A 13,735-nucleotide genomic window follows, 5' to 3' on the forward strand; every position below is an offset into this window, starting at 1 on the left:
ACCATTTGAGCCACAACGCCACTTCCAGTTTTCTGGTGATTAATTATAGATAAAAGTCTCATGGACTTTCCTGCTGGGGCTGGCTTTGAACTGCAATCTTCAGTTCTCAGCCGCCTGATTGTTTGTGTTCTGTTGGGTAATGCCCAGGAGTAATGTTGCTGGGTCATAGGGAAGCTCTATTTAGTCTTTTTAAGAAACCTCCATACTGCTTTCCAGAATGGTTGAACAAGTTTATCTGCCCACCAACAGTATAGTAGAGTTTCTTTTTGGCCAAATCCCTACCAGCATTTTGTTTTCGTTTCTGTTTTAGTTTTCTTGATAATGTCCATTCTAACTGGGGTAAGGTAGAATCTCAATGTTGTTTTGATTTGCATTTCTTCTTTTCTTTTGTTGGTTATGGGGCTTGAACTCTGGGCTCCAGTGCTTTCTTTGAGCTCATCAGTTCAAGGCAAGTGCTCTTCCGTTAGAGCCACAGCACCACTTCTGGTTTTCTGGTGATTAATTGGAGATAAGAATCATGGACTTTCCTGCCTGGGCTGGCTTTGAACCTCAGTTCTCAGATCTCAGCCTCCTGGGTAGCTAGGATTACAGGCATGAGCCGCCTGCATCCAGCTCTGATTTGCATTTCTTTTATGGCCAGAGATGTTGAACATTTCTTTTTTTTTTTTAAATTTTTTGTTGGTCATGGGGCTTGAACTCTAAGCCTGGGCATTGTCCCTGAGCTCTTCAGCTCAAGGCTAGCACTCTACCACTTGAGCCACAGTGTTGCTTTCTGAACATTTCTTCATATGTCTATCAGAAACTTAATTTTTTAAAATATCTTTTTTTTTTTTTTTTGGTTGGTCATGGAGCTTGAACTCTGGGCCTGAGCACTGTCCCTCAGCTCTTCAGCTCAAGGCTGGCGCTCTACCACTTGAGCTACAGAGCCACTTCCCAGAAACTTAATTTTTTTTGTTATACATTTTTCATTGTAAAAATACTGTACAGAGGGGTTACAGTTATATGAATAAGGTAATGAGTACATTTTTGGGGGGGGGGCCTGAACTCTGGGCCTGGCCACTGTCCCTCAGCTCTTCAGCTCAAGGCTAGCGCTCTACCACTTGAGCCACAGCGCCACTTCTGACTTTTTCTGCTTATGTGGTGCTGAGGAATCGAACACGGGGCTGCATGCATGCGAGGTAAGCACTCTACCACTGAGCCACCTTCCCAGCCCCATGAGTACATTTTTTTACTGAGCATTGTTGCCTCCTCCTTTGTTTTTCCCTTACCATCCCTTCCTTCCCTACCTTCCCCCACCCCAAAGTTGTAAAGTTCGTTTTCAACATAGTGTCTTGTACCTCTCATTGTTACAAGGGGTCAACATGTATCCCTATTTACACATTTTGTTTTTTCCCTTCCCTTCCCCAAATTAGAAAAATGTATATACAAGATGCAGGGCACTGACATCAAGTACAGTGAAAATGGGTTATAACGTGGAGGAAGAACATACAAGAGAAGCAAAAAAATCATGTAGTACATTTTAAATATGTTAAAAACAATATCAAGAAAGAAAAAAGATATTTGTGTCCCCATCTTGGGGTTCATTTCGATTAACATCATCTTATATGGTCATACATACATAGCTTTTGACCTTTTCTACTTGTCCTAAACTTACACTAAGTTTTGCAAATAAGGGAAGCCATGGGACCTATGTTTCTTTGGGACTGGCTTACTTCACTTAATATGATTTTTTCCAAGTCTTTCCATTTCCTAACAAATGGGGCGATGTCATTCTTTCTGATGGAGGCATAGAATTCCATTGTATATATTTACCACATAGAAGCTTAAATTTTTTTGGTAACACATTTAGTTCTTTTTAAATTACAAGTGTGCGTGTGCGTGTGTGCGTGCGTGTGCGTGCGTGCGTGCGTGTGTGTGTGTGTGTGTGTGTGTGTGTGTGTGTGTGTGTGTGTGTGTGTGTGTGTGTGTGTGTGTGTGTGTGTGTGTGTTGGGTGCTCTATCCTTGTGTGTGTGTGTGTGTGTGTGTGTGTGTGTGTGTGTGTGTGTGTGTGTGTGTGTGTGTGTGTGTGTGTGTGTGTGTGTGTGTGTGTGTGTGTGTTGGGTGCTCTATCCTTGAGCTTTTTCACTCAAGGCTATTGTTGAACCCCTTGAGCCATAGCTTCACTTCTGGTTTTCTGGTGGTTAATTGAGGTAAGAGTCTCATAGATTTGGTGGGCTTTCCTGCCATAGTTGTCTTTGAACTCGTGCCTGGCCTTAAATACAAGTTTTAAAGAATTGAGGTCTAACAGTGAAGCACAGAATTTAAATGTACAGTTTGATCAGGTTTACACATGTAACTCTGTGTCTTTATCAGGATAGAGAACATCATCCCAGTAAAATTCTATTAAAATTCTTCCCTAAAGATTTATACCTGCTTCTACTCTTGCTAGAGTATTACTGGTCTCATTTCTCCACCAAAGATTGCTTTTGCCTGGTATCTATTCAGTATAATGCTTTCTAAGATCCATTCTTATTATGTGGATGAATAGTTAGCTGTCTTATTGCTGAGTTATTCACTTTGTGAGCATATTACTGCTGCCTTTAAAATTTTAATTTTTATTTTTGCTGGTCCTGGGGCTCAAACTCTGGTCCTTGCTGTGCCTGAGTGTTTGTGCTAATGGCTAGCACTTTTTTTCTTTTTGGGTCTGGTTGTGGGGCCTGAACTCTGGGCCTGGGTGCTGTCCCTCAGCTCTTCAGCTCGAGGCTAGTGCTCTACCACTTGAGCCACAGTGCCACTTCTGGCTTTTTTCTTTTTGCTTATGTGGTGCTGAGGAATCGAGCCCAGGGCTTCTGCATGCAAGGCAAGTGCTCTACCACTGAGCCACCTTCCCAGCCCCTATGGCTAGCACTTTAACATTTGAACCACAGTGCCATTTCCTGGGGTTTGTGTGTGTATGTGATTAATTGGAGATAAGTCTTCAAACTGTGATCCTCAGATCTCAACCTCCTTAACAGGTAGGAGTATAGGTGCAAGCCTAAAGAAAATTTTACACAGAAGTGGAGCTGGGGTTCAATGGTAGAGTGGCAACCTTGAGCAAAAAATTTAAGGTACAGTGCTCAGTCCCTGAGTTCAAACCTCAGTACTGGCAAGAAAGAAAGAGAGAGTAAGGGGGGAGAGGGGGAGGAAAAGGAAGGAGGGAGAAAAAGAAAGCGGGAAGGAGGATAGGAAGGAAGGAAAGAAAATTTTACACGTGTTAATTGCTGTTCTAAATTCAAGAAAATTAGCAAGCTGTTTATGTATTTTACATTAATATTTAATATGAGTATTTTGCTCTCAAATCTATTTTAAAAGCTTAAAATGATGCATTGGACTCTATTTGTTGCATTTAGTACTGGCTACAGTTAGAACAGGAGTGGGAACTTTTCATGAATACTTCTGAATTAAAGTAATGTGTTTTTCTTATTCTTTCTTGTATTTGTTAGAGGAATTTAATGATAGAATTTTGCGACCAGAGTTATCAAATGATGAAATGCTCTCTCTTCATGAAGAGTTGCAGAAGATTTATAAAACATATTGTTTGGATGAAAGTATTGATAAAATTAGATTTGATCCTTTTATCGTAGAAGAAATTCAAAGAAGTAAGTGAAACATGGTGAAGATAATGAATTTTGTAGCTCCTTTACAAGTATAAATTTTTTTTCATGTATTCTCTATTTGTTATTGCAGTAGATGTGCGAGGAAGGTGAACAGTTAATCATTTTTAATATTTAGTATTTAATATTAATCTTTGTCAACCTTATTTCTTGCTTAAAATACTTCTTTACATATTCATTTTGCTAATGAGATGAATCTTTGAGGAAAGGCTTATTATTCACAATTCATATAATAGATTTTAGTTGTTAGTTGTTCTCATTTCCTAGCCTAGTATAATTTCTTAAGGTGGATTTTTATAAAACATAGTTGTAGCGGATTGTCTTTGTAGTTGAATGAATTTCAACTAATAATGTTTTTATGCTGCTTGTAAATAATTTCTGCAATAGATTTTTTTTTAATAGTTGCGGAAGGCCCATACATAGATGTTGTGAAACTTCAGACTATGAGGTGTCTTTTTGAAGCATATGAACATGTTCTTTCTCTCTTGGAGAATGTGTTTACTCCTATGTTCTGCCACAGTGATGAGGTAAGCCAAAGTATTAACCTTATTTAAGGATTTTTATACAAAATTTAATAGGGTTTTGACATTGCTAGATAAGTGGTTCGATAATAAACAGGAAAATAAAACATTTTCAATTCTAAATCCATGTTTGTGTTTATGTGACAAGGTTGATTGGGTCCAGATTGACTTGATTTGCCATGTGCCTAACTAGCTTTCTATTACTTGGTGATACAGAAACCCCATTCTTGTATAGTTATATACAATTATTTATATACCTGAGGAAATCAAGTGGCCTGAATATCTCCATTTGCAATTATTTTAATCCTTACCCTGTTTGACTGTAGCTGTGTGCACTTGATTTCAATAGCTTTTTCTTTTTATTTATTCATTTATTTTTTGCAGTATTGAGGATAGAAACCAAGGCCTTGTATATAATAGGCAAATGCTCTACCATTCAGTTATGCCTTCAGCCCTTTAATAGCCTTTCCTTTAAATTGAAGAATACAAAGGCAAAGTAGCATGTTTCAGTGTCAGATTTTAGTTTAGTAAGTGACATTGATTTTTTTATTTTGAAGTATTTCAGACAACTCCTAAGAGGTGCAGAATCACCAACACGCAATTCAAAATTCAACAGGTAGGCATATTCATCTCTATATATATCATGTTGAACTTGCTGATGATACTAATTGTAATATAGCATCATTGTACTTATTAGCTATTTTTCAAATGAACATATGGTTTCATTGCTGCTTGTCAGTGAATTGTTGAACTACTCCATGTATAGTACAGATGCTTGAATTCTTTTATAAAAGTAATATGCTTATATTTGGTAATCTATTTTGGTATCTATTTTGTTTGAGGGTAGGGACATATAAAACTGAAATGCAAAGATAATTCAAGAGTTTTTAAGTGTTTTCTTTTTTTTTTGTCCTGTGCCTTGAACTCAGGGCCTGGACACTGCCATCTCTGAGCCTCTCTGTGTTCAAGGCTAGCATTTTACCACTTGAACCGCAATGACACTTCTGGCTTTTTCTGAGTAGTTTATTGGGGATAAGAGTCTCATGGACTTTTTTGGGGGGGAGGGTGTCCGGTCGTGGGGCATGAACTCTGGGCCTGGGTGCTGTCCCTCAGCTCTTCAGCTCAAGGCTAGTGCTCTACCACTTGAGCCACAGCGCCACTTCCGTTTTTTTTTCTTTTTGTTTATGTGGTGCTGAGGAATCGAACCCAGGGCCTCATGCATGCAAGGCAAGCACTCTACCACGAGCTACCTTCCCAGCCCCTCTCATGGACTTTCCTGTCTGGGTCAGCTTCTAACCATGATCCTCAGATCTCAGCCACCTAAGTAGCTAAGATTACAGGGGTGAGCCACCAGTGCCCAGCTTAAGTGTTGTTGTTGTTTTTTTTTCATAGTAAATTTTTTGTTAGATACTTACTGGATAAAAATGAGAGGGAGGTTTCTCCTTTTTCTTTCTGACTCTTGAAGTTGAAATGCATACTTAATTTTTAAAAAGTAACAAAAGAGAGAATTTTATCACTTTGTAAAGCTGATTAATGTCCTCAGTTGTCTTTACAATGTTATATATAGAATGTTATGTCTACAAGATTGGTACAGACATTAAAAAGTATACAGAATAATTATTTACATTATCAGAACTTTCTAGTTTGAGCAATACATTTTGAAGTCAATTAAAGATGGGATAGTAAGATGTAGGAAAGTTGGAAAATGGAACATTTTATGTATGGTTAGTATGGAAAGGTGTGAAAATCATAGAGAAGGGTATATTGGTTGTTTTTTTTTTGTCTTGATCAGGTATTTTATGAGTAGCTTCAAAAATTTTTGAATACTAAATATTATATAAGGCTTCAGTAGAGATAATATGTATGTAGTAGAGTAACTTTTTTGGTTTTTTTTTTTGCCAGTCCTGGGGCTGAACTTGGCCTGGGCGCTGTCCCTAAGCTCTTCAGCTCAAGGCTAGTGCTTTACCACTTGAGCCACAGTGCCACTTCCGGCTTTTTCTGCTTATGTGGTGCTGAGGAATCGAACTGAGGGACTCATGTATGCAAGGCAAGCATTCTACCACTGAGCCACCTTCCCAGCCCCTAGAGTTACTTTTTTGAAAGGTAGTTAAATACCTTTATGCTATTACTCTTTTCTTTTTTTGGTACTAGTCCTGGGATTTGAACTCAGGGCCTAGGTGTTGTACCTGAGCTTTTTTGCTCAAGGTTAGCACTGTATCACTTGAGTCACAGTTCCACTTCTGGCTTTTTGGTGGTAATTAGAGATAAGATTCTCATGGACTTTTCTTTGCTGCCTGGGTGTGATCCAAATCTTAGCCTGAGTCACTTAAAAAAATTGTTATTCATTTACCTGACTCATGTAATTGTAATCTCCCTCCATATCACCTTTATAATAATATTAAAGTAAATTAATAATTATAGCCATGAAACATAGATTTCACTTAACAAAATATTATCCATGCTACTTAAAATATTTTTCAGTCCACATACTTCTTGTTTTAGTCAGTGCATTTTCATGGCCTTCTATCAAATTTCATATTATTCTTTTTTTTTTTGGGTCCGGTGATAGGGCCTGAACTCTGGGCCTGGTGCTGTCCCTCAGCTCTTTAGCTCAAGGCTAGTGCTCTACCACTTGAGCCACAGCACTACTTCTGGCTTTTTTTCTTTTTGCTTATGTGGTGCTGGGGAATCGAACCCAGGGCCTCATGCATGCAAGGCAAGCACTCTACCACTGAGCTACCTTCCCTGCCCCAGATTTCATATTATTCTTGAGAAATAGGTGGGATTTTTTTTCTTGCTTATAGATTTAGAATAAGTCTGATCTTAATAGTTAAGTCTAACAGGTCATAACAATTTCACCATTAACATGGAAAACTTTCTTTGCCACTTTGAGAGCACTTCACTATCTTCAGTATACTTAAGTACTCATTTTTCTTGCTTTAAAATATAAAAGTGAGGGCTGGGAATGTGTCTTAGTGGTAGAGTGCTTGCCTAGCATGCATGAAGCACTGAGTTTGATTACTCAATACCACATAAACAGAAAAAGCCAGAAGTGGCGCTGTGGCTCAAATGGTAGAGTGCTAGCCTTGAGCAGAAGAAGCTCAGGGACAGTGCCAGGCCCTGAGTTCAAGTCCCAGGACTGGGAAAAATTAATTAATTAAAAAAATATGAATGACAGTAAATACAGATTTTTTAAAACTTTTTTTTTTGGGGGGGGTGGTCTGGTTGTGGGGCCTGAACTCTGGGCCTGAGTGTTGTCCCTCAGCTCTTCAGCTCAAGGCTAGCACTCTACCACTTGAGCCACAGCGCCACTTCCGGCTTTTTTCTTTTGGTTTATGTGGTGCTGAGGAATCGAACCCAGGGGCTCAGGCTTGCAAGGCAAGCGCTCTACCACTGAGCCACCTTCCCAGCCCCATGTAATTTTTTTTTTACTTTTTATTGAACTGACTTAAATATTGTTAGTGTTCTCTGATAATTAATGGTTGCCTTACCTACACAGAGAAGGTAAAAGAGTTTTTAAGTTTTTTATTTTACTGGAAATTTAGAGTAGCTTTGTTAATTTTTGTTAAATGCTTTTAAATATTCATGTGGTGTTTTTTTTTTTTTTCTTTTGGTACCAGTCCTGGGACTTGAACTGAGGACTTGAGTGTGTCCTTGAGCTTTTGTTTGTGCTCAAAGTTCATACACTACTACTTGGTTAATTGGAGACAAGAGTCTCATGGACCTTCCTGCATGGGTGTGCTTTGAACCATGAACGTAATGGAACTTTTAAGTTCTATTATTTAGTTATAAGATTTCTCACCCCTATACCAAATACATAACCAGAGGCTTTGTTTCTGTTACACTTATCATAGTTTTTATGTATGCATTTCTTCCTTTTACAAGGAAATTTTATCTACTTGTTTAAAGTGTTAAAATTTTATTTGGTATTCTGAAGTGAAATTTGTTTAATGTCTGGGCTTTCTCTCTTCTCCTAATATAATTTCACATATCTGATATTGCAGAGGTAGCCTAAGTTTGGATGATTTTCGGTAAGTCTTTAGCATGTGATTCTTTTTAGTATAAATTTGTCTGTTTAAGTCCATAATGTACATTCCAAACAACCTAAATATAACTAAAAAGAGGAAAAAATACAAAACACTATGCTGTTAGATTACTTTTTTTTTTTTGGGTCCTGTCGTGGGGCCTGAACTCTGGGCCTGGGCGCTGTCCCTCAGCTCTTCAGCTCAAGGCTAGCACCCTACCACTTGAGCCAACCACGCCACTTCCGGCTTTTTCTGCTTATGTGGTACTGAGGAATCAAACCCAGGGCCTAATGCATGCGAGGCAAGCACTCTACCACTAAGCCAACTTACCAGCTCTGTTAGATAACTTTTAAATGAGTATCTTCTTTAATTCTAGGTATTTCCTTTTTTTATTTTTAGTGCCAGTAATAAGGCTTGAACTCAGGGACTGGGTACTTCCTCTGAGCTCTTTTGCTCAAGGCTAATGTTCTACCACTTGAGCTATAGTTCTACTTCTGCCATTTTGGTCATTTGGAGATAAGAATCTCATAGACTTTTTTCAGTCCTGCTGACTTCCAACCACTAGATGTTAGCATCTAAGTCTTAAGTAGTTAGGATTATAGGCCTGAGCCACTGGTGACCCACAGATAGCTCGACTTTGAAATGACATATGTTATAATAAAATAAAAATGTTCTGATACTAAGATCTTTTCACTTTTCAAGGTTGCTAACTTTTTATAGAGAGGGGCTTTTTTTAAGAGAGTAATTTTTTTAGAGAGGATTTTGCTCAGTTATTCTGCATAATGATTTGTTTTTAAATATTTCTTTTCAAAGTAACAGATAATATTTCTATGATCCTGGGTATAATTATAAGTGGGGCATTTAAAAAGTATGTCATCCTTCCAGATCTTGTTTTATGGTCTCCAGATTCTAGAGATGAGAAAAATCTAGGTTCTAGATATTTTAACAACATTTTGTCAACATTTTATGTTTATTTTTGGAAATAGTTTTATTAGGAGTAACTGTTTTCCCTTTTTTGTTTGGTCATACTAAGTTGGAACTCAGGAACTCAAGTTTGCAGGGAAGGCACTCTACCACTTGAGCCACATCTCCTACTAACTGTGTTTTATAAAAACACCAAATGCTTATTTAGATAATCTGGCTTACCCTTTTCACTGTTGCTATTATTAGTACATTTCTGGTTTTACAGTAATTTTGATTTGTTCCTCAGAGCATGCATATAATACAGATGTTACCATGTACCTGGTATAGTTGCAATTTCTTATTTCTGTAACTGTTGCATTATTTCACTACATGAATGTTTCTCTTAGGCAAATAGGTATCCAGTAAGTTAAGCGTTCTAAACAACCTTTGTTAGATTTTAAAATAGTCATTTTTCATAGGAAGAGGTGACACTGTCCAAAAAGAAATGTACTCATTACCTGACTTATATAACTGGAACCCTCTGTACATAACCTTTATAATAACAATTTAAAAATAAAAGAATAGCCATTTTTACTTGGGTATTCATTATAAAGGCCATGTTATGATAATAATGAGTTTTATATTAAATAAAAATTATAGTCTTTAAAATTTTTTTATTGTAAAAATACCGTACAGACGGGTCACAGTTACATGAGTAAGGTAATGAGTACATTTCCTATACAGCATTGTTACTTCCTCCTTTGTTTTTCCTCTACTATCCCTTCCCTCCCTACCTCCCCAACTCCTCCCTCCCATACCCCCAAGTTGTAAAGTTCATTTTCAGCATAGTGTTTATATATCTCATTGTTAACAATGGGTCAAACTGTATCCCTATTTAAGCATTTTGTTTTTTCCCTTTTCCTCCCTAAATTAGAAAAGTGTATATATAGATGCAGGGTACCAACATGAAATACAGTGAAAAACAGGGGTTATAGTGTGGAGGAAGAACATATAAGAGAAACAAAAAAATCATATAGTATATTTTGAATATGTTAAAAAACAATAGTAAGAAAGTTAAAAAAACCACGGGATTCATTTTGCTTAACATCATCTTAGATGGTCATATATACTTAGTTTTGACCTTTTCTGCTTGTCCTAGACTTATACGAGTTATTGCAAATAAGGGTAACGATGGGACCTATGTTTCTTTGGGCCTGGCTTACTTCACTATATAATTTTTTCCAAGTCTTTCAAAAAATTATAGTCTTTTTGAAGCCTGGGGCATTTTGTTATAATGGGAAAAAATGGCTGTTTTTCTTTTGAGCTGTTTCTGATTTTAGGAATTTATTTGTTCTGCTGGTACCAGGGTTTGAACTGAGTGCTTTGCACTGTTGTTGTTTTTTTTTTTTTTTGCCAGTCCTGGAGCTTGAACTCAGGGCCTGAGCCCTGTCCCTGAGCTGCTTTCTGCTCAAGGCTAGCACTCTACTATTTGAGCCACAGTACCACTTCTGGCCTTTTCTGCTTATGTGATACTGAGGAATGGAACCCGGGGCTTGGTGCATGCTAGGCAAGCACTCTTACCACTAAGCTACATTCCTAGCCCTGTCTTGTACTCTTGCTGAGCTTTTTCTCTCAAAGCTGAGTATCACTTGAGTCACACCTCCCCTTTTCTGTCTAGGCTGGCTTTGAACTTGGATCCTTTAGATCTTAGCCTCCTGAATAGCTAGGCATGAGCCTTTGGCACCCAGTAGAAATTTACTTTTGAAAAAAAATTGTAAAACCAACCTTTAATATTTATGAGAGAAGGCTGCTTCCTGGGCTACATTTGCTTTTATCTTTATTATCATGACTAGCCCTTTCCTTTGGTAATTTTCTTTTTACTACTTTGAAGTTAAATAAGATGTTTTATACTTTGTCTTCCTCTCTTGAGTATATGATTATAGTGTTGGATTTTCCTTGAATATTTGTCAGTCATAGATGACAAAATTTAACTTTCATCAGAAAATGAAGAATGATAAGGTTAATATATTTCTTTTGTATTTTTTTATTATTTCAAAAATATGTGTGGCAATGAGAACTCTGTGCCACCAGAGGGCTCTCCTCTTTCAAAAATGTCTTTGGAATTTAACATCAGCTAACTTTCAGATGGTTTGCTTGTAAAATTTGTTTCATTCATTCATACTACAAATTTAACCTTTAAATAGTCTGTCCTTTTTAGCTTCTGAAATATTGAGATTTAATTAGTGACTGAAAACTGAAAATTACATTAGTTTAATAGTGTCAAAATTATTTTTTTTCCTCTTTCCCTTTTTTCCTGGTGGTACTAGGAGTTGATTTTAGTGCCTCATGCTTGCTACATAAGCACTCTACCACTTGATCCATTCTCCAGTTCTTGTGCTTTCTGTTTGTTGTTCAGATAGGGTCTTGAGGTTTTGCACTGTTCATTAGACCACAGTTCTACATCTGCCTCCCAGGTAGCTCAAATTGTAGGAATGAGCTAATATGCTTGGTTTCTTTTTCTTTAGTATTGTTTATAGTATACTAGACTGTTGTGATAATTTGCCTTGTGCCTGATAAGTTTTTGTTCAATATTTAGAAGCACACAGAAGAGAGGAGAATCATTTGGAATTAGCAGAATAGGTAGCAAAATTAAAGGAGTATTCAAGAGTACCACAATGGAGGGAGCTATGTTGCCTAATTATGGTTTGGCTGAAGGTGAAGATGACTTCGTAAGTAAAAAAATCTTTAAGTAAAGAAAGCTTTATAAGCTTAACTTCTTTAATTTGATGTTTGTATAACTGCAAACTTAAGATAGCATTAAACATTGTGTATACTATCTTAAATTTCTTTTATTTATTGATTTTTTATTTTTGTTTTTTTATTGTGAAAATATTGTACAGAGGGGTTACAATTACATGGGCAAGAGCTATCTTAAATTTCTGAGAAGTAAGTTATCACTCAGTTTTTAAGGCAAGAATAAGTTAGAGGCTAGTCTGGGCTGTGTTGTGAAATCTTGTCTTAATAGCAATAACAATTCAATCATTTTGTTCACAATGTTTACTTAATTTTAGTTAATAGTAAGGGAAGCACTGAAAATTTCAGAGAACTATTGTCATAGAGATTTCTCATTAAGTCTGTTGGTACAAACACCATTTAAGTTGAAAAACTTTGTTCCTTGCTACTCATTTATACTTGTATGTTGCTAAGAATTTTGCATTCCCATTTTTTAGAGATTTTTTTTTTAATTTTAACTATGTTTTTAAACTTTTATTTATGTTGTACTAATTGAACCCAGGGCCTCAAAATAAAAAGAATATCCTATTATTAGTAGTATTTACTAAACAAATTGTTTTACTTTGGTTTGTTTTTGTTTGTTTGTTTTCTTTTGACAGTCCTAGGGCTTAAACTCAGGGCCTGGGCACTGTCCCTGAGCTGCCTCTTTTTATTTTATTTTATTTTTTTATGGTCAAGGCTAGCACTTTACAACTTCAGCCACAACGCCACTTCCAGCTTTTTCTGATACGATACTGAGGAATTGAACCCAGTGCATCATGCAAGCACTCTACCACTAAGCCACATTCCCAGCCCTCTCGTTGTTTTATGACCTACTCCATCCCCAGATCCATGAACAAGACTATATAATGAAGTGCTAGAATAGTGGGAGTAAATATCTTCCACCACTGGTTTTCTCCGATTAAACTATTCACAGTTCTCTTAAGTGCTGTAACTTTAGTGTTAAAATTAGACAATATAGCACTTGCTGGCTTCAAACTCAATATCATCTTGCCTCTACTTTTCAAGTGCAAATATAGGCTTTGATTACTGCCTTAAAAGAAGTGTAATCTTTGAGGTGAGTGTGTCCCAGTACTCAGAAAGCTCACACAGGAGAGTCATGAATTTGAAGCCAGCCTAGGCTACCAAGAGAGCTTTAGGCTCACCTTGACTACATATTAAGATCTTGTCTCAAGAAAGAAAAATGAATGTGTTGATTATGCCTAATATTTTATTTCTTTAACATGATTAAGAGATGTCTTAATTGAGCAAAGATATAGAGCTTAATAGGTTCAATAAAATTTGAAAGTATCAATCATTTTTTTCCTTCAATGTATTTATTTCTAGATGTGGATTTCTATTTTAAAATACTTATAATATTTTAGAACTTAAGGGCTGGGAAGCTGGCTTAGTGGTAGAGTGCTTGCCTTGCATGTATGAGGCCCTGGGTTCGATTCCTCAGCACCACATAAGCAGAAAAAGCCAGAAGTGGCTCTGTGGCTCAAGTGGTAGGGCGCTAGCCTTGAGCTGAAGTGCTGAGGGACAGCACCCAGGCCCAGAGTTCAGCCCCCACAACCACCACCACCAACAAAAAGGTATTTTATGTAAAATTTGAAAGTTAGGATATGAAAAAGCAGTATTCTATAGAAGTTAGTGCCTTTCAAATCTTCTTTCCAACTTTTATATCCATATAAAATACAATGGGCCTGGGCGCTGTCCCTGAGCTCTGTCCGCTCAAAGCGACTACTCTTAACACTTGAGCCATATCGACATTTCTGCTTTTCTGGTAGTTAATTGGAGATAAAAAATCTCAGGGACTTAACTGCCTGGGCTGGCTTTGAACCAAGATCCTCAGATCTCAGCCTCCTGACTAGCTAGGAT

General features: G+C 37.1%; 1 protein-coding gene across 4 annotated transcripts in view; it reads left to right on the forward strand.

The window, feature by feature from the left end:
- Snx14 (sorting nexin 14) overlaps positions 1-13,735 on the forward strand; it is an 80,082-nt gene that overhangs the window by 45,188 nt on the left and 21,159 nt on the right. The window contains exons 13-17 of one of the 4 annotated variants that reach the window (XM_070010837.1): positions 3,463-3,618; positions 4,021-4,160; positions 4,712-4,770; positions 8,159-8,185; positions 11,679-11,811. In XM_070010837.1, the coding sequence (XP_069866938.1) occupies positions 3,463-3,618; positions 4,021-4,160; positions 4,712-4,770; positions 8,159-8,185; positions 11,679-11,811 (515 nt within the window). The remainder of the gene's footprint in view (positions 1-3,462; positions 3,619-4,020; positions 4,161-4,711; positions 4,771-8,158; positions 8,186-11,678; positions 11,812-13,735) is intronic. The other 3 variants (XM_070010838.1, XM_070010839.1, XM_070010840.1) reach the window with 3 other exon arrangements.

Source organism: Dipodomys merriami, unplaced genomic scaffold, assembly GCF_024711535.1.
Source record: "Dipodomys merriami isolate MVZ:Mamm:240054 unplaced genomic scaffold, mDipMer1.0.p SCAF_8, whole genome shotgun sequence".
Lineage (NCBI taxonomy): Eukaryota > Metazoa > Chordata > Mammalia > Rodentia > Heteromyidae > Dipodomys > Dipodomys merriami.